Below are 23,306 nucleotides of genomic sequence, written 5' to 3' on the forward strand. Positions count from 1 at the left end.
AAAGAGTGGGAGGAATTTTGCCCCTCCCCTCTCTACTTTTCTTCTCTCGTTTCTGCTGATAGACCAAGGTGCTCAGGGCTCTGTTTTGCTCCATTTTCTTTTAACTGAGGGAAAAAGAAGAATGTCTAGAAGAGAGGCTTTCTTTGCAAATTTATTTTTCTCCTCTCTTGCTCTTTGCCTATGCAAGCTGATTCCTCCAGGGTACAATTAATAACGATTGGCTAACATTTCTTATTGCTTTCCCTTTCAGAGTACTAAAAAAAAGGAACTGTGACTTTATCATTTATGGAAGGGAAATGTTTCTGGCTCTACTCCACAGGAACAAAACACGAAGCTTTATGAAAGGCCTCTAGCTGGCTGGTTGTAGTGACTTTGTAGGGTTGTATTTTCCCTGCTCTCTGCCGGTCCCCATGCAGTGTACCTTCACTGTGGCCAGAGGCCTCTCTTGTGCCTGAAATGCATATCTGCAAGGCTATTTTCTCATTTATAATCATTCCTTAGCTCTTCACTGCCCTCACATTAATCTTCAAGGTGCCTAGCCTGGCATTCGGAGCCTGTGTGTGCCTCTCTAGCTTCCTCCCTGTCACCTACTCACCTCACCCATCCTGTTCCCTGGCCACTTAAAACTGCTTCTCTGTAGTTGCCTCAGGTGCTGGCCTCCCAGATGTCTTCTGAAGGTTTACTGGTATTGTCTCTCCCTTGATCTAGAGGGATCTTTCCCCTGGGTTTGGAAACAAGGAAGCTGGCCAGGGCAAAGGTCCAAAGAGAGATGACCATGTCCTGTGTTGGGGTGGAGGCCGCACAACTGGATGAGTGGGTTGATTTAAGGGAAATTTTTGAGGAAGCTGGAGCTGGAATGGGTGGAATAAGGGAAGGAATTTTGAGACTAAAGGGAAGGGAGGAATCATGAGAGATTCTGTGTTTGATTTGACATAAACAGTGTTTTGGACAATGCTGCTGTTATCTTCTAAGTTGGGGATTACATGGCATGAAGATGTTGATAGTGAGGTGGCTGGGGCAGGACGGTCAAGGGCGAATGTCCAGTGGGGTCATCTGAGTGTTGAGTGATATCTGAGTGGAAGTACGTATTTGGGAGTCATGAGGATAAACAATGAACTTGATTAGCCAGGTGTGGTGGCACATGCCTGTAGTCCAAGCTACTCAGGAGGCTGAGACAGGAGAATTTCTTGAACCCAAAAGGTAGAGGTTGCAGTGAGCTGAGATCATGCCACTGTACTCCAGCCTGGGCAGCAGAGCAAGACTCTGTAAAAAACAAACAAACAAACAGAAAAAACAATGAACTTGGAAGTGATGGGAGTGAGAACATGCAGAGGGGGCTGGTAGTGGAAAGAAGAGTGGTCATGAGCTGACTTTGAGAAATCCCAACACTGAGAGATCAGCAGAAAGAGGAGGAGCCTGGAGTGGAGACTGAGGAGGGCTGCTGGGTGAGCCAGCAACAGAACCAAGAGAGAGGCTGCCATGGGCCCAAGGGTGGAGAACCTTTCAAGGAGGAGAGAGACAACAAGCTTGTCAAAAATGACTGAGAGGTCAAAGAAGATGAAGGCAGAGCACTGTCCATTTGTTCCAGGCAAACAGGCCAAGACCTTTTGAAATGGAGATGGAGTTCCAAAGAGCTAACACTTCCTCGGGTAAAGACAAAATATTGTGTAGCAGCCTGAGTTGCTTTTGGAGAAAATGTGGCTTAGCTAAAGAAAAGAGCAGATGACTGAGGACTCACATGGTGTCAGGTACCCGCCTGTCTCTTGGCCTGTATTTGAACTTTGTGGTTTGAGGAGTGAGGACCTGAAGCTAAAGGGACTGTTTTCATTAGAAAGTCACTCAGAGCCTAAGTAGCATTTCATAAGGGTTCAGAGCAAAGCAGGACATGGATTTGAAGAGAGGGTTATGGCCCCAACTCTGCCTTACTTCACTACCCTCTAACCCCATGACTGCAAATGGTGAGTGGTATATTTTTATGTAAATATATTATACATATAAATTATTATATGTATACTTGAAGTTGATGTAAATGACATCACGCAGTATATAAAAACCTCTTGGTGTCTAATTTCTTTTGTTCACTGTAATGTCTATGAAATTCATCAGTGTATATGTAGTATAGCGGTGAGGCATTCCATTTTCTGAGTAAACCACAATTTATCCATTCTCCTATTAGTGTACATTTGAGATGTTCCCAGTTTGGGGCTATCAGGAAAAAAGCTGCTATGAATGTTCTTGTATCTTTTGGTGGACCCATTATGTTTTTGAGCTGACTTTTTGCTTACACCTAAGAAATCTATTGATTTTGGTTTACTTATTTAGTATTTGGCTACCTTACTAAATCCTAATCACTTTTCGGTTCATTTTCTTGGGTTTTCTTGGAAGATGTGTATCAGATAGAAAGCTTTTAGTTTCAAGTAACAGAAAACCCAGCCAAAATTGGATTAAGGCTCAAAGAGTAGGTATTTGCTCCTATAACTGTGGATCCTAGAGTAGGTCTAACTTCAGGCAAGGTGCAATCCCAGGGTAGGATGTCATCTGGACCCAGCTCCATTTCTCTGGGTTCCTCTTGGCTGTGCCCTTCTTTGTGTGCTGGCTTTGTTCTTCTCCTGATTCCCATCAAGGTGGCAACAATTCCAGGACTAAAGTCTTCACCATACCATCCAGAGGAAGAATCACTCATGAAGACCTATAAGGCTTCTTTCATCAAGACACTAGTCAATACTACCTCATAGCTCATTGGTCCAAATTGGGTAACATGCCCATGTCCGAGTCAATCAAATTGTGTGATCAATAGGATGGTAGGCCCTGATTGGCTCGACTTCACTAGGGACCATCACTGTCACTAAGGAAGTGGTCAATCCCACTGAACCACATGGCTGCCACACAGTGAGGCAGGGGTGGTTTCCCAAAAGGAATATCATAGAGCTTTTGGTTGAAGAAGGAGATGGATGCTAGAGAAGCAACCTCAAAATATTTATTATTATGAGAATAAAAATGATATTGCCTGTAATGATTATTCATGGTCTTGTTCTGACAGTAATATTTTTCATTTCTGTCTCCTGCCTCAACATGTTGGTTAGAATATGGGGTCTTTCAAGTTTACACAGAATGGAAATGGTTTTCAGCTTTTTCAAAAGCTCTGGGAAGGATGTTTATAGAGAGGGAGCGAGAAAGACTAAGAAGCAAGTACTTCTTGATATTTTTTTAAAAAAATTTACTAGTCTCTAAGTTTGTATCCAACATTTGATGTGAAGATTCTCAAGATCAGTCAGAGGACTGTGGATCTAGAAAGGGAGGGATTAAGCCAAGACATGATTGAAATAGACTTGGCAATGTGGGAAGGTGGACTAGTTTTCAATTGCTGTGTGACAAATTACCAAAAATTAAGTGGCTTAAAACCCACAAACTTATTATTTCACAGTTTTCGTAGGTCAGAAGTCCAGCCATAGGCTAGCTGGCTTCTCTGCACAGGGTCTCATGAGCCTGAAATCAAGGTGTTGGCCAGGCTGCATTCCCACTGACACTTGGGATCTTCTTTCAAGCTCATTGAGGCTGTCGACAGCTTTCAGTTCCTTGTGGTTGGAGAACTGAGGTCCTGGTTTTCTTGTTGGCTCTTGGTTGAGGGTTGCCCTCAGGTACTAGCTGCATGGCTGTCTTTCAGCATGTCAGTTTAATTCTTCAAAGTCAGTGGAGAATCTCTTTCCAGTCTGTTACCCTGGAGTTTTACATAGCACAATGTAATCATGGGAGGGACTAGCCCATCATAACCACAGGTCCAGCCCACATTCTAAAGGGAGGAAATTATACAGCACATGAACACCATGGGGCAGGAATCTTTGGAGCCAAATTAGAATGCTGCCTACTACAAAAAGCAATTATTACCCCAAGGCTTGTGGCTCATGCTGACCAATAAATACATGTATTATATATATTAATAGATATGTTATATGTATATATTACACACACAAACACACATATATATACACACACATGCATGGGGAGATAAAATTAAAATTGTAAATCCAAGTTTGTGAATATTTCTAAAGTCGTGGATTAAGAGAAATAATCAGACATCTAATTTTTCTGTACCACTTCATAATCTGATAGTTGATCTAGTGATGTCTAAAATATTTCTAATAACTGGAATTTGTAGAATATCCTTTCAGTTCACAAAGCACCTGCAGGTATGTTCTTTCATTTGGTCCATCCCAGAATGCTGTGAACTAGCCTAGGAGCTTTACCATTTGCTCTTTTGTTTACATTGGCTTCCGACTCTCGCATTCGCCTTGCAGTTCACATGCCAGCAAAGTGAGTCCTTGTAGATCACATGCTATTTCACACTTTTGTTTCTTTGGCTCTGTGGTTCACTTTGCAGAGACTGTCTTCCCTTGTTTTGTCCACCCAGGAAACTTCTATTCATCTTCCAAAACTCTTTTTTTTCTTTTTTTGAGACGGAGTATCGCTCTGTCACCAGGCTGGAGTGCAGTGGCACAATCTCGGCTCACTGCAACCTCTGTTTCCTGGGTTCAAGCGATTCTCCTGCCTCAGCCTCCTGAGTAGCTGAGATTACAGGCACGTGCCACCATGCCTAGCTAATTTTTTAAATTTTTAGTAGAGATGGGGTTTCACCATGTTGGCCAGGGTGGTCTTGATCTCTTGACCCCATAATCCACCAGCCTCGGCCTCCCAAAGTGCTGGGATTACAGGCGGGAGCCACTGCGCCCGGCTCCCAAACTTTTTTTTTTTTAGGCAGGGAAGTTGGGGGCATTCTTGAATGCCCATGTTTCTGAGAAGTCCTTGTGTTGCTCTTGATAGTCTAGGTGGGGTGACCCTGAAGCCTGACAGGTGCAAGGCTCCACTCTACAGCTGCCTCAGATATCTATGGAAGAAAATGTGATAGCACCCAGATGTTGTTGGATTAATGTTCTGAATGTCTAACTTGCATCAACTCATTTATGCCTCCCAACAATCCAATGAGGTGGTCATGGTGATTTCCCCATTTTATAGATAAGAAAATCAAGACACAGAAGGGCTTCATCAACTCACTCAAGGTCACTAGCTAGTAAGTGCTGGAGCCAGGATTTGAACTCAGCCCACACTTGTACACTCCCCTACAATATTGACAATATTGGTATCTGCTTTATAGTGTAGAATTAAGTGAGGTAAGGCATGTCAAATGCTCAATGCCTTCTACGTAGTAAATGCACAAAGTATGAGAATTATTTTTCTTATCTGTGGTACAAGAGCTTCTGTTTTCCTATTCTTTGGCCTAGGGGGTAGGAAGAAAATAAAAATAACAGAGCATCCTTCTGCCCCACCCCCTGTAAGCTCTCATCCATGTTTGGCTGTGTCGCTTCCCTGTTTAAGGAAGCCAGGGGCTCTCTTTTTGTTGTTTGGAGGAACAGACTGCAAAGAGGGCGGGATACAACAGCAGAATTTCCATCCGGAAATGGGTTCTAGAGGTAAGAGAGGGTGGGGTGCTGATGGGCTGGGGTCCAGGGCCTCCTTAATCCCCATAAGTCCAGCCATAGATTAGCTGGGTTTAGGTACCACCTGGTAGATGTTCCATGTATGGTAGTGCCGTCCCTATCCCTTCCTTTTTGAGCTGCATTGAGTCTATGGCATGCCTCACAGATGTTAAAGGACATTCTTCATAGAAGAATTCTTGCTCTAGTTAATATGCTTGACTGTTGTCTCCAGGGAAAGTTGGTGGGCATTTTCAGTGAAAATTCTGTTAATTTGAGCCATAATGGGAAGTAGGAGTGATCATGGTTAGAAGATTACTTCATTTTAGCTGTGTGACCCTGGACAAGTGACTTAGCATCTCTGAGCTTGAGTTTCTTTGTTAGGAGAATGGAAATAGTAGTGATAGGTAGGTAAGGCATATGAAGTGCTTGATCTAGTTCTGGCACATAATAAATGGTTCAAAAATATTGCTCATTATCATCTCACTTAACTCTCAAAGCAACCTTACGAAATAGGGATATGATTAGAATTATTTGTCTCTATTTTACAGATGAGACCCTGAGGCTTAGACAGCTTCTGTGTTCCTCATGGCACTGCAGCACTTGGCAATAGTTATTGATTATCTGTCAGGTTTCTTTTTCTTTCACTTTGCCTGCACAGTGGGATGGAGTTACATAAATGTCTTGTCAGGTTGACATTATATCTTGATAGGATGTTAACCACCTCTGCAAAAATATTCAGACTTTAGAAAAATAAGACGATACAACAGATTCAACAGAACTTTATATTTTTCTTCTCACAAGTCCCCAAATCAAATCGGAATTAAGTGTGTGTGCAAAGGCTTAGAAACAGAATCTTCATCATAACTTTCTATTTTATTTTATTTTATTTATTTACATATTTATTTATTTAATTTTTGTGGGTACATAGTAGGTATATATATTTTCGGGCTGCAGGAGATATTTTGATACAGGCATGCAATGTGAAGTACATCATGGAGAATGGGGTATTTATCCCCTCCATCCCCTCCATTTATCCTTTGAGTTACAAACAATCCCATAACTTGTTTATATAACCAAAACTGTGGAGGCAACCTAAACGTATAACAATTAAAGTTTAATTAGATCAGTTGCAGTACACACATGCAGTGAAATGTTATACTATGCCAAAAGGCAAAATAAAATCATATATTTGTTTACATTGGAAAATTGGAGAAAAATATAGCATTGTGTGATAAAAGCAGGTTATAAACTATAAAGTATGAATTCATCTCATAAAATATGTTTTCACAAATAGTAAATATATAACAATATGTACATATATAAGTCTATATAAATATCTAAAAAGGGTAATCAAAATTGTTACCTAGGGTTGTCTCTGTTGGAATGGGGAAATATTATGAGTAATTTGAATTTTCTCTTATGTGTGTTTGAGGGGGGTTCTTTTTTTTTTGATCTTTATGTCATGTGTAATAAATTCTGGTTACTAAAATAAAAGGAAGGAAAATGTTTCAAGTCTCCATGCATGCTAACACACTGGTTGAATCTTTCAGGTGATTGTGAAGACAAGAACGGAGTATCAGCCGGAACAGAAGAACAAAGGGAAGTTCCGGGTGCCGAAAATCGCTGAATTTACGGTCAGTTTCTTGATGGTGTAATAGAAAGAGTAAAGGAGAGGTTGGCTCCAGCCAGCTCAGCACATCTCATGCTTGGAGCAAGTACTGCTGTGGGTGGGGAAATGACGCAGGCTATTTCTGGACGATTTCTTGAAGCCATACAGTCTGGCCACTGAGTTTAATCTAATAACAAGAACTCTGCCTCTGAGGTCTATCATATTCTCTTGTACTCTGGAATGTTCTGATAAATCTCATAATTGATAAATGCCTCCTCTATTCCTTCTCCTTTCTCCTGTTCCCTTCTTCCTGCTTTTTCATCACAATCTCCAGGAAATGTGATGGAAATGCAGTAAGTGACTCACATTTTAGTCCTTCGTTGCAACAAACATGAGAAAAACAAAGGCAGTGGGGAAGAAAAGCTGGCTTCTTGGTGGTGAAACCCTAATGGTTGGCTTCCTATTTCTTGGTGGAGGGTCCGCGAGGAGCACTGGGGAATATGTTGCTAGCTCTGATGAATTGCATCAAGGAGCCACAAAGCATTCTCTGTGAGGGTGAAAGAGGAACCCCAGAGAATGCCCCGAGGAAGTCACTTAGGAGCTGAGGTGGGTGGGGAAGCGGGTACGAAAAAGGTACAAGGTGCTGGCAGCTGAAGAGAGTGCAGCTTGTGCAAAGGCCCTGAGGCGGGAAGGAGGCTAGTCCCAACCTTGAATAGAAACAGAAATAGAAACCCTGAATTGAAATAAGGACAGTGAGGGCCGGGCACGGTGGCTCACGCCTGTAATCCCAACACTTTGGGAGGCTGAGTCAGGAGGATCATGAGGTCAGGAGATCGAGACCATCCTGGCTAACACAGTGAAACCCCTTCTCTACTAAAAATACAAAAAATTAGCTGGGCGTAGCGGCGGGTGCCTGTAATCCCAGCTACTCGGGAGGCTGAGGCAGGAGAATGACATGAACCAGGGAGGCAGAGCTTGCAGTGAGCCAAGATCGCACCACTGCCCTCCAGCCTAGATGACAGAGCGAGACTCCGTCTCAAAAAAGAAAAGAAAAGAAAAAAAAAAGAAATAAGGACAGTGAGGCCGGGCTCTAGGAGGGTGCGGGGAGCAGACACGGATGAGGCAGAAGTGGGCGGAGGGCAGACAGTTCCAAGCATTGAAGGCTGTATGAAGGCATTTAGGGTTTAATACTAAAAGCAACAGGAAGCCTTTGAAGGACTTCAGGAAGAGAAGGGACATGACTAAATTTGGGTTTTAGAAAAAGTATGCTGGCTTTTACATGGCTAATGGAGTGTGGTGGATGAAAGGGGATTGGGGGGCACTATTAGGCTACTGCAGTCATTCAAGTGAAAAAACACACAAAAAACGGTGGCAGATCAGATAAGGGTGGCCAGTGGGTGGAGAGATGCAGGCAGATCTAAAGTATTTAGGAGGCAAACAATCAGCCCTGGAGGCAGTAGAACAAGTGGTCCTGTGGATGGACGATGCAGCAGCCTGGCTGGGCTTGAGCCTTGGTTCCACCTTGTCCTAGCTGTGTGACCACAAGCGAGTCACCAAGCCTTACTTATCAAATGGAGATAATAGTAGGGTTGCTATGACAATGAAGTACAAAGTACATGCAAAGCACTTGGATCTGTACAAGATAAGTGCGCAATAGTAGCCTTTTTTTTTTTTTTTTTTTTTTTGAGACGGAGTCTCGCTCTGTCGCCCAGGTTGGAGTGCAGTGGCGCAGTCTCGGCTCACTGCAAGCTTCATCTCCCAGGTTCACGCCATTCTCCTGCCTCAGCCTCTCCGAGTAGCTGGGACTACAGGCGCCCGCCACCACGCCTGGCTTATTTTTTGTATTTTTAGTAGAGACGGGGTTTCACCGTGGTCTCGATCTCCTGACCTCGTGATCCGCCCGCCTCGGCCTCCCAAAGTGCTGGGATTACAAGCGTGAGCCACCGCGCCCGGCTAGTTTATGTCAACTATGACTGGGAGCTTTGAAAGTGAACATGACTCGTGGTTGGTTATCTGGGAATTGAAGTGTATGCAGGGAGAAACATGTGGGTTTGTTTGTCTTTGACTATTTTTCTCCCTGCTAAATCAATACTGAAGCAGCTGAGTATGTGGCCCAGGGGAGGAGTGTGGTCCCTCTGTGTGCATCCCCTGGAATGTGGAACTTCCCTAGATGCCACCCTCCTCTTGAAGAGCAGTGGCTGGTCTTACTTTTTTATTGTACTTTCAGTGTCTGCCACACAGCACAGGCCCAGTGAAAGTGGACCAAGACCCAGCTGCGTACAAGTACTTGCAGGAATAAGCAGGTACCTGCATGAATGAGCACAGAGCTTGCAGGAGAGGCCTGGGGTATCTTGGTGCACCAGGCCATGGGGTCAAGTTGACCTGCCTTCCTGGCAAGAGATCACAAGAAATATTCCCAGGTTCGCATGTAAGAATGTTTACTGCAGTACTATCTATAAAATTAAAGTATTGGAAACTAGACTTTCAACAACTTTCTTGTGATTTCATAAATGAGAACACATCCATATGATGAACTACTTTACAGTTTCTTCAGAATTACCTTTTTTTCCTCAGAGAGTAGTTTTCTCTAAATTGTTTATGAGATACTTTCATCTAATTTTTGCTTCTCTATGCTTTCCAAATTTTGTGCAATGTGCACTTAATTATTTTAATAATCAGACAAAAATGAGAATTATTTTTTAAATGTGCTTTTTAAAAAAAAGCAGAGTGTTAAGAGTTTTTAATGAAATTATCCTTTATCCAGCAGTCATTTGAAATGATGGCTATGAAGTGCAATAATTTGGGCAAATACTTAAAGAGAGAATGTTGAGTGAGTAAAGTAGAGATTAAGATTGTATGCTTTCTAGGATTGGAGCTATGAAAAATTACAAATACAGAGGAACAACAATATGGAAATAAATGTATTAATATTAAAATGCTGTTGATGGCTGTGTTATTAGCAGTGATGTAGGGCTATTTTTTTTTTGTCTTCTTTGACAACTTTTGGTGATGTGGCTATTTTTTCATATCTACGTGAGAGATTGATATAATCCCCTATGGCTCCGAGAGGTGACATAACACGCTTACCCACCAGCAAGTGGCAGAGCCAGAATGCAGAGCCAGGGCCTGGCAGCCTCTCTGCTCAGCCATGATGCCTGCAGTAGGTAACTGCTGGGTAGAACAGAGTCAGCTAAGAGAAAAAGGGGTGCTGGGTCAGGGACCAGGGCCTGTAGAAGTTCTCCATCCCCAAGCAGTTTGACTCAGTTAGTCCTGGGGGTCAGGAAAGAAGGGCTTTGTGGTTCAGGGGCAGCCCTCTGTCAGCCCTGTCAGGCATGGGCAGAGGGGGACCTGCACTTGAAACAAAATGGGAGGAATGGAGCAGATTCTCTTGTGCTTATGTAAAGCTGCAAGCATTAATTAGCCTGGTTTTTCACTTTCTTAAAGAGAGCTCCTTCTGAGCCCCGTGAAGGATGCACCTGCAGGTGCAGAGGTGGATGCAGGGAGGCTAGGGAGGAGGCGTGGAGGTAATTAAGAAGAGTCCGAAGGTCTGAGCTGAGTCAGCTGGCTGGGGCTCATGATCCAGGGAGGAGCTGTTATGGAGGTGGAATTTACAGGACTTGCTCCTGGTTGGAGGAAGGGCATTGGGGGACTCTTTGGTGTTTGGCTTGTCTACCTGCCACTGAGGTAGGGAGCTGGGGGGATGCCCTGAGTGTGAGGTGCCTGGAGACCATGGGTGGGGAGAGGAAGGACAGGTGGTCTGGCCACCCTTGGAACTAACAGGTTTGGAGCTCAGGATGGAGATTTCCACTGGAGAACTAGGGCTGGAGTCAGGGAATTTCCAGGTAGAGAGCTTGGTGCTATTACACAGGCACTGGGTCACCCTGCAGATATATTGCCAGAGGCTGAGGGAAACTTGGGAACTGCAAAGGTGCACCCCCCCTCATTCCAATCCCTTCATGGATCTGGGACAGCTTGTGATTTGAATTTCAAAATTAACCTGGGGAAAGCAGTTCATGGCAATTATACTGTGAGAGAGAAAAGAAGGGAGCAGGGTGGGGAGAGATGAATAGAGAAAGATGAGCTGAAAGAATTGCCTGGAATTTTTGTCATTTCTGAAACTAAGGAGGCCCTGCAGTCATTATAAAGGGCCACAGACTTGAAATATTTTCATCAGGGTTATGTGAGAAAATGGGAACATGCAGAGAAAAAAACCCTCCTTCTTTCTTAATCTGAGAGCAAGAGGTTCTCTAAAACTGATTTTGCTATGGATGGTGCTGGCACTGTGGTGGGTGTTTGTGTCATGGGATCCTGGTGATGTGGAAGGTGCTAGTGTCATGTTGGGGGTGCTGGTGTCATGGTGATCCTGGTGCTGTGGAAGGTGCTGGTGCTATATAGGTTCTGGTGTCATGGTGATCCTGGTGCTATGGAAGGTGCTGGTGCTGTGGAAGGTGCTGGTGTCATGGGAATCCTGGTGCTATGGAAGGTGCTGGTGCTGTGGAAGGTGCTGGTGTCATGGGAATCCCGGTGCTGTGGAAGGTGCTAGTACTATGGAGGGTGCTGGTGTCTTGGTGATCCTGGTGCTATGGAGAGTGCTGGTGTCATGGTGATCCTGGTGCTGTGGAAGGTGCTGGTGTCATGGTGATCCTGGTGCTAGGGAGGGGGCTGGTGCTGTGGAAGGTGTTGGTGCTATGGAGGTGCTGTGGAGGGTGCTGGCATCATGGTGACCCTGGTGCTGTGGAGGGTGCTGGTGTCATGGTGATCTTGGTACTGTGGAGGGTGCTTGTGTCATGGTGATCCTGGTGCTATGGAGGGAGCTGGTGCCAAGGAGAGTGCTGGTGCTCTAAAGGTTACTGGTGCTCTGAAGGTTGTTGGTGCTATGGAAGATGCTGGTGCTGAGGAGGGTACTGAGGCTCTGGGAGGTGCTTATGCATCTAGCTATGCTGCCAGGCCTGGTTGTTTCCAGGCTCGTCTGTGAGTTGGAGCTGAGTTTGGATTTGGAAGTCATTGGTGCTAAGCTGTGGAGAGGCACAGCTATCCTCCAGGGGTACACCTGGGCTTGAGGCTAGGCTCGCCTGGGCATCTTAGATCTTGGCTTTGCCATATCTTAGCTTCATGACCTTGGGAAAAATCTCTTCACTCCCAAGCTCCCAATTTTTCATTAATAAAATCAGACAATAATAATGAATAGTCTGTCTTTGGTGCACTCTAGGTGCTTAATAAATTATCATTTTCTTTTCTTCCTATTCATATCCTTTTTCTTCCTCTTGTGTTCTTAGCTTCCTGTCTAATTAGCTGGATTTTGTTTGTTGGTTGGGCTCTAGGCATCTCTTTGCAGGCTTTTCTCCCTGGGAATGTGACTGGGAGAACCTGGAGGAACATTTCAAGGGGTAGCCAGTTCATTGTCAGGATTCATGGGTGGTCTCTGGCTTCCCACAGTAATTCCTGGAGGCACATGTTTGCTTGTTGGTAAGGGTAGGCCATTTTTTTTTTTTTTTTTTTTTTTGAGGCAAGGTCTTACTTTGTCACCAAGACTGGAGTGCACTGGCATGATGGTGGCTCACTGCAGCCTTGACCTCCCAGGCTCAAGTGATCCTCCCACCTTAGCGTCCTGAACAGCTGGGACTATAGGCACATGCCACCATGCTCGGCTAATTTAAAAAGGTTTTTCTTTTTTTGGTAGAGATAGGGTCTCACTTTGTTGCTCAGGCTGGTCTTGAACTCCTGGCCTCAAGCGATCCTCCTGCCTCGGCCTCCCAAAGTTCTGGGATTACAGGTGTGAGCCATCACGCCCAGTCTGGTCATTTTTTTTGTAGGCTATTTTTTAGTACTTCAGTTATAAGATGAATAATAATAATGTCTTAAATATGCTTTTATATCTACTTTTCAGCCTAACAACAATCTTGGGAAGTAGGTACTTTTATTATCCCCATTTTACAGATGAGGAAACTGATGCTCAGAGAAGTGAGGTGATTTTCCCAAGGTCACATAGCCAGGAAATGTCAGAACAAAGCAAGAACCTGGCTTCATGGCTCCATATCCCATTCTCTCTGCCACAACTTGATGTCACCCTGCCATTGTCCTGGCCAAGCTGTGACCTTCCTGCCTTCTTTCCATCCTTCTTGGTCTCCTTCCCGTTTCTTCTTTGTCATTATTAATATTGGTTCTGGCCTGGGCTCAATGCCTGTTGCTGGGAGATACAAAAATGGATAAAACAAAACCCCTGCCCTGAAGGAGCTAACAAATGTGTGGATCAGACAAGAAACATTCTGTGCAGCTTCTCAGCTGTGCTCTTCCTGGAGTCAGCAACTCTGGGACCCCTTCCTGATCCTCTAGCTGGACTTGGGGCCTCCTCTGGGCTCTGTAGGCTCATGAGGCGTCCTTTCCCACTGTCCTCTGCCTGGCCTATCCCGCACCTGCAGCCCCCTCTAGCTTCTGATCCCTGGAGGGCAGGGAGATGTCTGGTGCGTCTCTGTGTTTCCAGTTCCCAGCACTGGCCTGACATGGAGCGGGCTTTGGGTGTGTTGCATTGTGGGCCCTGTCTCTTGGGATGGTCTCAGGAGCATCCCTGACCCCACACCCTGATCCAGCATTCAGAGAATCTGCCTCATTAGGCTCTGGCCAGGGCCAGCTCAGACTGGAGGGTGTGCAGGCACTTGGGAAGGATCCTGGGAATGCCTGCAGTCCAGACCTAGAGCACATCCAGTGGAGAGAAGCTGCAGTGGGAGTGGCACCTTAGCCCAAAGGGACCAGAGCTCACCATTCTCTCGTTAAAATGAGGTGGGACCAAGAACTGGAAATGAGAGGGTCAGTCCTTTTTAAACAACCAGTGGCTCATGCCTGTTATCCCAGCATTTTGGGAAGCTGAGGTGGGTGGATCACAAGGTCAGGAGATGGAGACCATCCTGGCCAACATGGTGAAACACCGTTTCTACTAAAATACAAAAATTAGCCTGGTGTGGTGGCACGCACCTATAGGTCCCAGCTACTTGGGAGGCTGAGGCAGGAGAATTGCTTGAACCCAAGAGGTAGGGCTTGCAGTGAGCCGAGATTGCACCACTGCACTCCAGCCTGACGACAGAGCAAGACTCAGTAACAACAATAACAGCAACAACAACAACAACAACAACAACAAAAAGAACCAGTGTCAGTGGGCTATTATTAAAACAAACAGCAACAAGTAAAACAAAAATAAAACCCCGGTTGAAGTTTCAGGCTAACATTAGAAGGTGTGGATTTTTTTCTGTTTCATCCATTCACCGATCCATTCCACTCTTTGGGCTCCTGCCTGTGACTAGCACTTTATGTGCACTACCCCGCTGAATGGTCCCAGCACGCCAGGGTGGTGGGATTGTTACCCCACTTGCACATGAGGAACACAGGCTCAGAGAGGCAGAGTGAGCCATCTGAGGTCCACACCCTGGAGGCTGTGCAGCTGGGCCACCTGCCCGGGTAGACAGGGTCAGGGAAGATTGCTCAGAGGAGGCTGTAGCTAAGTGGAAGGGGATCCCTGGCTACACAGGAATGGCTCCTAAGGATGCTGCTGAGCTCACTTACCTGCCAGTGGCTCCTTCTCCTTTCCTTTTATAATCTAGGGCCAAGAAATGGGGGCCTTGGCTCGCTGTCTCAAGCCTCAGTCCTGCTCACGTTCCCTCCAACGCTAACAGGAGAAGAAGCAGGGAGAAACACAGAAACCAGACTCCTCAGTGTTGGCCACTGCATCTAGCAGCCATAGAGCCAGGCCCCCTCTCCCTCTGGAAGTCTCTAGTGACTGTCCTTTCTTCTCTGTTCTCACTCCAACGCTGTGGTTCAACCTACATCACCACCTGTCCCAGCCCTCTTCCTGATCCCTGGCCCCTTTCCTCAGCAGCCCCAGTCCTTTCTCCTCCCCTTCTAGAGCACATGCCCCACAATGGCATTCCTGTGCCTCCATTGCTCACCTGCCTCTCCCATAGGTGCATCCACCTCCTGGAAGCACTGGCCTTTCCCTCATGATCCTGTCCATTTGATGCCTCCCTGCCGTTGTCTGTGTTGTCCTTTCTAGCTGGATTGTCTTTCCTGCCTGCCACAGGGCCATCTCCCTATTTATCCCTCAACACCAAACGCACATGGCCTGGGCCTGTGCAGTCTTGCTTGCACTGACATGCAAAGCCTGTCCTTTCTCCTTTGGGTTCATGCACGTCCTATAGGACCCTCCATTCTAGTACCAATTAAACAGAGTTGGCATCAGTGAGTTACCTACTAGGTCTCCTGCTGACTGAACCAGGAGCTCTTTGAGGCAAGAATGGTGTCTTTTTTGTCTCTGTACCCTAAGAAGCTAGCCAGCACCTGGCTGGGTGAAGCACTTAAAAATGCCCTTAATAAATGAATAAGGCTGGGTGTGGTGGGTCACACTTGTAATCCTAGCACTTTGGGAGGCCGAGGTGGGAGGATTGCTTGAGCCCAGGAGTTTGAGACCAGCCTGGGCAACATGGCAAAACCCCATCTCTACAAGAAATGCAAAAAATTAGCTGGAAGTGGTGACGCATGCCTGTGGTCCTAGCTGCTCAGGAGGCTGAGGCAGGAGGATCATCTGAGCCTGGGAGGTTGAGGCTGCAGTGAGCCGGATTATGCCACTGCACTCCAACCTGGGTAACAGAGTGAGATCCTGTCTCAAATGAACGAATTAATTAATTAATAAGGAGGTGAATGAGCAAACAAAAAAAATCCTTATGGCTGACCAAGAAACTCCACATCGATCACATCAACAGCTCTGGTTGCCTCATTTCCAGTATCTTTATTTAAAATCAGGGCCCTATCTTTTCTTCTGAACTCTTGCTGATAACACAACCTCATAACTCTCTTTCTGAAGCCACATTCCTAAGAAGTTAGACAACACTTCTAGCTTCGCCATTTGCTTCTACCAATTTTTCATCAAAATTTCAGGGCCTTCATTTCATGGGATTCTAATATTTGCTGACAGCAGCAAATGGAGATAAGCGATTTTACTTTATTATCTGTTGTCTTGGTTTTTATTGCTCTCTCTTTCTTTTTAATTTTGAGGAACATTTTTAGGCAAGTTATTAAAAACACTGCCTGCTGGGTTAGGAGCAGAGTCATTATTTGGCATGGAAAGAATTTGCACATGAGGACTTGGTGGAGAAAGGCTGCCAGAGTGTTTCATGTTTATTATTTCACTTCTGGCCAGGGTTTTATTGAAAGTCAGACTGAAGATGCTGGCCTATGCTTTTGTCCAGGTGCTTTCTCCTGGCTTTGTGAGTGTACTGTTAGAATGAACTTCAAAAATATATGCTGTTATTAATTGATAGTTGCAAAGCAATTGTGGCTTAATTTTTTAACGAAACGTTCCTCTGAGAGAGAAAACACACATGGTGCTGCCTTAGGAGGAATGTGCATAGGGTTTGATGAGAGACAGGGTGATTCAATGACTACTCCATCGCAAAAGGATGGGCTTTTATTACCGGCTTTACATTCTCATTGATCCAAACAAACACTGGTAAGTAAATGCTGCAATAAAGCAAGTCACTTGTTAATAAACATAGCGTAGAAGAAGACTTCCAGGGTTTAGTGAGCACTCTTGTTTCCTATGGGACTCCTGCAGGGGTGGGCTGGAGTAACTCACACCCACTCCTGAGAGCTGGTTCTTCCAAGTTTGCAAGCCAGTTGTGAAACTGTTGGAAGCTTGAAATCAATCATGGTGGGAGTATTTACACCATGGAAATCAGCAAAGGCTACAAATCTCCTCCTCTCCCCCCAAGAGCTGGTTTCTCAGCACACCACTGTGGAAAGGCAATACGGAAGACATACGTGGGTTAGGGGTTTGATCCCATGGGTTTGTGAACTAGAACATGTCATTTCAGCTCTCTGAACCTGTGTTTCCCAATCTGCAAAATGGGTGGCTGATGGCTCCATCATAGACCTAGTGCAAGGCCTAAGTGAGGCAATGTAAGCTAACACAGTTGTTCCACTGTGGCTCGATAAACGTGAGCTTCCTCTTGTAGCTGCATGATAATTTCATTTCTGGGGAGGGAGGTCTCTTGCTAGATGGATGCTGCCACCTAGCTTGGGTCTCCAGTGGGAAGCTATGCCTGGTACCTGTGGGCCTCCATCCCAGGGGACGCTGCCCTAGCTCAGTTGCTCCTTTTGGCTTACCCTTTCCACTGTGCCAGCTCCCAGCTCTCCATCTCTGTCCCACCCCTTCATGCAATATGACAAAAACCAGGTTAGGTCATCAGATCACTCTCTTGCTTGAGAAATCTGCGATGTCTCCCTGCTTCCTAGGGGCTGCAGTGTGATGTCCTTAGCCCGGCACTGCAGGCTCTTCCAAAGGTGGGCCTTGCTGCTGCTTCCTGTCCCTCTGCCACTGCCTTCCTGCACTCCCAGTGTTCTGGGGCTCTCACAGCACTGCTAAACTGCCATGCCTTTTCACACTTCCAGCATTGCCCACAGTGTCCTCTGCCTCCATTGCCGTCCATGTTTTCTGCTTGGAGACCCCGCTTAGAGCTCATCTCCCCTGGAACCGGTCCTTGACTCCCCACTTTCACACCTGGAAGTCCTAGGGTCCTAGCATTACAACTTTTCCTTCTCTTCCTGCGCCTCACTGCCGAGATGGCACATCGGTTTTCCTAGAGTTCTGCTACCTGGCTGGATTGCTGAAGGTGCCACTGAAGAGAGGGCTTCCTAAAGGTTTCTCAAATCCTTGATTGGAGTAATAAAAGGAAGATACTCACAGAAAGTAAAACAACATTTTAAAAATAATTAGTTGCTGTAATAAATAATAACAACTTTATTTTATTAAACTTCTATTATGTGCCAGATAGCCTGTGAGTCATTTCCCATTTTATCTTTATTGTAACTCATGAAAGAGGCATATTTTTAATATATGGATGAGAAAGCTGGGGATCAGCATGATTGATTAAGCCACTTGGGGTCACACAGCCAATAAGGGGGCAGAGTTGGGATTTTCTGACCCAGAGGGGTATGTGCACCGACGTGTGGTTATGTGTATGTGTGTGCATGCATACACATGTATTCTTTTATCTATACCATCTTCCAAATTGGGAAACCCTGCACATTTGGGGAAACGGCTAAATTAGGCTAAACTGAAATGTGGTTGCAAGAATACTAAAATTTTGCTGCAGATCCCTGTTATTTGCCGAGTGTTAGGTTAATTTTGTGTTGGCTCTCTTGTCCTCTTTTTTCTCTTTAAATACACTGTTTGGCCGAGTCCTGAAAGCATTGATCCAAAAGGGAAAAAGAGAAGCGACAATTTCCCAAGAAAGAGATGCCATTTTCCCCAGGGTCTGTCATGCCACCTGCTCCACAATCCCAGTCACAAGGTGGGAGAGCTCATCTCCTGGCTTCGTCACTCTCTGAGCCTCTGCTCCTGCAATGCATGATTATATTAAATGTGATTCTTAAAAAATTGATGATGTTTAAGCCCCTGGAACTGTCAGAAGAAGGCCCTAATAAGATGACTCTATGTGCAGCTTTTCATGTTGCCACTAGGTTCTATAATTATAAGAAAATGAGTTGTTATAGCAACTGCCATGTAGGCCTCGCTTCCTCCTGGGGATGCTGAGCTCTCAGCTCTGTGATCCAAGTAACTGGGAGGGAATTTGGTTCTTTAAGGGGTTTCAACCCTCCCTTGGGTGATCATCATTCATTCATTCTAATTCTTGACAACCTGGACCCAGTTTTACTTTGCAATCTGATAGACCTGGTTTGAATGTTAGTTCTATAACTCACTGGACTGTGTGACCTTGGGCAAGTCACCTCATCTCCATCAGCCTCAGCTTTTACTTCTGTAAAATGGGGATGCCAGTGCCCATCACTTGAGAGAGCCATTGTGATGATGGTGCTTGGGATGTGGCTAGCACAGCGCCTGGCATGCAGTAGCCCCTAAAATAGATGGGACACATTCCCCTTAACTTCTTTCACTGGGAGCAAATGAAAAATGAAATTGCTACAAGTAGAGAGGGTAGGTGTTTTCATAGTCTTTAAAAAAGTATTGTCGTTAATTTGGCTACTGTAGCATCTGTGGCTTGAAAACCAGGCTACTAAACAGAAATTTGAGGCTGAATCGTGTACAAGATATGAGACAGAGAAAAAAAGAGAGATGAAGAGAGAAAAAAAGCTAAATATAAATGAATATTTAGCTAATGAAACTGACTTGAATGAAAACTCCTCCAACTTTATTTTATATTGCATTTCTCTGAGGCTAAGAAAAAAAATTTCTAATTTCTAAAAGAATCTCCAAACTGAGTCAGAAAACCTGGTTTCTGGTCTCAATCTTTGGATCTCAGTTTTCCCATCTGTAAAATGAGGAAGTTGGGTGAGTTCATCCCCAAGGGGCCTGGAACAATCGTTCTTAGTCAGAGGTAATTTTGTTTCTCAGGGGACACTTGGCAATATCTGGAAACAGTTTTGGTTGTCACAGCTGGGAGTGGGGATGCTATTGGTCTCTAGTGGGTAGAGGCCAGGGATGCAGCTAAACATCCTATGATGCATAGGACAGCTCCTTACAACAAAGCATTGTCCAGCCCCAAATGCTGAGAAGCCTCACTCTAGGAGTTAGCAGCATTATTCGCTGGGTCTAAAACCATAGTCACGCCACCAAGGATAAGTCAGATTTGTTCGCTATTTCAGTGTCTTATCCTAGCAATCTCCCAGAGATTTAAAGCCTTAGAAAAATTAGAAAAGGTAAAGACAGAAAGACTTCTCAAGGTTGTAGGAAGCTTAATAAAAAAATGAGATGGCCTCAGGAAGTGCGATACTGCACAACCCTAAACAGACCCAATATGATTGTTTTGTGTACAAAGCAAAATGTACTCAATGCAATTTTAGGTCTATAAATAGCTTTATTGTTTTTTGTATAGAGGAGGATAAAAATAAATCTTGCAGATATTTCAACTGCCCTTCTCATTTCCAGCTCCTGTCTTCGGTTTTGACATGTCAAGCCATGGTCAGAGTGTGTCTCTTCTGAAACTCACAGGCAATCACTTCCTTTCCCTGCTTCAAACCATTCTGGGGCTTCTCTTGGTCATTAGGGTAAAATCTGAACTCCTTCGCCTGCTATACTTGGTCTCTCGAGCCTGTCTCTTGCTCATCTCTTCAGCCTCCTCCCAACAAACTAAATTACCTGTGGAATTCTCAACACACTGGACCCGATTTCATCTTTACTCCTCCGCTTAGCTGTTCTTTCTACTCCGAATGCTTTTCTCTCCCCACAGTCTGGTGGCCACCTGTTCATCTCATAAAACTGGCTGGGACATCACCTCCTTTCCTAGTAGCCCCACCTCTCTTCCTCATTTTCGGAAAGGACTGACCATTTCCTTTGTGGGACCTTAATCACTGGGCAGAATTGGTCATCTTTCCCTCCTTCTTGCAGTTATTTCCTTTCCTGCGTTTTTCCGGTCCTGGGCTCTTGAGGACAGAAACTGCCCTGATTCAGTTGTATAGCCCCTTATGCCTATACATTCTGGGGCCTTGAATACAGTAGGTGGTCAGTAACCTTTGTTTTAAAATAAAAATAACATATAAATGCACAACATTCCAACAGTACAGAAAGGCATTCACTGAGAAATTAAAGTCTCCCTTTCCCTCCTTCATAGTTCTCACAAAAAATATCTGTTGTCTACATCTGTGCTATCCAAATTGGAAGCCCCTAGCCACCTGTGGCTATATACATTTAAACTGGTTAAAACAAAATGCAATTTAAAGTTTAATTTCTGTCACACTAGCCACATCTCAAGTACTTAGTAGCCATGTGAGCCTAGTGACTACCATATTGGACAGCTGAAATTTAGAGAACATTTCCATCATTGCAGAAAGTTCTGTTAGTCCAAGAGCAGCTTCCTATGTTCCTATGATCTCATCCAGGGACATTTCCTAAAGGTCTTATATGTACAGTACACGCACACACACACACCACACACACACACACACACTTAAACTTGATTTCCTCATTCATCTTCTCAAATGTAACCATCGTATACACATTCTCTTGTACCTTGCTTCTTTCTCTTAATAATATATCTCAGAGATCTTTCCACATCAGCACACTGAGATCCTTTTTGTTCTTGTTAATGGTTGTAGACAGAGGATGTTTCATCATCTTTCTCAATTAGTCCACGATTGTTCTAGCTTTCAGCCTTCTGCTGCTGAAATCAAACTGCAGTGAACCTCCTTCCAGTGAACTACACGCACTACTACAGTTTGAATGTTTGTGTTTTCCCACAAATTCCTATGTTGAAATGCTAACCCCCAAGCTGATATTAGGTATTAGGAGGTGGGGCCTTTGGGAAGTGATTAGATCACAGGGGTGGAGCTCTCATGAATGGGCTTGGTGTCTTTATAACAGAGGCCCCAAGAAGCTTGATCTACCCTTCCACCATGTGAGGACACCGATAGAAGGCGCCATCTATGAACCAGAAAATGGACCCATCCCAGATACCAAATCTCCTGGTGCCTTCATTTTAGGTCTCTCAACTTTCAGAACTGTGAGAAATAAATGTCTGTTGTTTCTAAGCTATCCAGTCTATGGTATTTTGTTATAGCAGTCCAAATGGACTAAGACACGCACACACACACATGCACACGCACACCCCTTTCATATGTTCTGCAAGTGTAAGTGGAGGGCGTGAGAGTCTTCAATCTTAAAAACCTTTCCAGAGGGTATATATCCATTTTAATTAATAAATTTTGCTGAATTACCTTCCAAATATGTTCCCCCATAGGGCCTAAGCGTGAGCTGCTCCTCCCCGTGTGCTGGCACCAGGTTTTAACCAACTCTAAGTCCTACCCATCTGATAGGTAGGAAATGGCCCCTCCTCTTGAAGTCTCCATGTCTTTCTCTCTCTCTCTCTTTTTTTTTTTTTTAGATGGAGTCTCGCTCTGTTGCCCAGGCTGGAGTACAGTGGTGCAATCTCAGCTCACTGCAATCTCTGCCTCCCAGGCTCAAGCGATTCCTGCCTCAGCTTCCTGAGTAGCTGGGATTGCAGACACCTGCCACCACGCCTGGCTAATTTTTGTATTTTTAGTAGAGACTGGGTTTCACCATGTTGGCCAGGCTGGTCTCGAACTCCTGACCTCGTGATCAGCCCACCTCAACCTCCCAAAGTGCTGGGATTACAGGCGTGAGCCACCATGCCCAGCCACGCACATCTTTCATTATCAGTGAGTTTGAGCTTCTTTTTGGGTTCTTATTGCCTGTTTGATCATTGGTTCTTTTCTGGAAAAATTCTTATCTGGCTGGACCGTTTGTTCCTTCCTCCTGATTTGTGTTGCTACCTCCCAAAGCCACAGACTTAGTTTTTCTCCTTTGTTTGGTATCTCCTCAGTCCTTTGCCTTCTGGCTTTGTTTATGGTGTAACTGCTTTTTTCATTCTACAATATTTCTAACTTTTGCTTTAACTCAAATTAATCATGGACTCCACAAGGCATGAGGGAAAATATTGATACATTTGACTTTAAAAATTAAGGCCATCCCCCACCCTAAATTTATGTTTTCTTCTGGTGCTTTTATGATTGTGTTGTATATGTTACAATTTTGATTCATCTGGAATTTGTCTCTGTGTGAAGAGTGAGCTGGGAATCCAAGTTTATTTCTTTTTGAATGGCAGTTTGTCAGGTGTTCTAAGATCATTTATTAATCTTTTCCCTCTCTGACTTGACATACAACCTTTAAAAAAGATACTGCATTTCCATATGGGTTTCAATCTACTTCTGTTCTCTCTTTTCTTCTATTGATCTGACAGTTTTTTGTTATTGTATACCAAACTCTCTCAATTACAGCTTTGTTATACATGTTTATATCTGTGTAAATTATTCTTCTCTCATTCCTTTCACTCCTTACCCATTCTTGCATTTTGCTTTTGCAGGTAAATGTATATATTTATATATGTTATATATATAATGTTATATATATTTATATATAACCATATATATGTTTGGATTTTATATTTATTTTATTGTTACATAATTTACAGATTCAATTTGAGATTGTCTCTAAGATAGAGTCTTATTCTGTCGTCCAGGCTGGAGTGCAGTGGTGTGATCTCAGCTCACTGCAACCTCCACCTCTCGGGTTCAAGTGATTGTTGTGCCTCAGCCTCCTGAGTAGCTGGGATTACAGGCACGCACCACCACACCTGGCTAATTTTTGTATTTTTTAGTAAAGATGTGGTTTTACCATATTGGCCAGGCTGGTCTTAAATTCCTGACCTCAG

At 44.5% G+C, this 23,306-nt stretch overlaps 1 protein-coding gene across 1 annotated transcript in view; it reads left to right on the forward strand.

The window, feature by feature from the left end:
• Nucleotides 1-23,306, forward strand: part of NSG2 (neuronal vesicle trafficking associated 2) — a 63,046-nt gene that overhangs the window by 11,167 nt on the left and 28,573 nt on the right. Inside the window, exon 3 of the mRNA XM_032158656.2 lies at nt 7,022-7,105. Within this exon, the coding sequence (XP_032014547.1) occupies nt 7,022-7,105 (84 nt within the window). The remainder of the gene's footprint in view (nt 1-7,021; nt 7,106-23,306) is intronic.

This window comes from Hylobates moloch, unplaced genomic scaffold, assembly GCF_009828535.3.
Source record: "Hylobates moloch isolate HMO894 unplaced genomic scaffold, HMol_V3 SCAFFOLD_6, whole genome shotgun sequence".
NCBI classification, from domain to species: Eukaryota; Metazoa; Chordata; class Mammalia; order Primates; family Hylobatidae; genus Hylobates; species Hylobates moloch.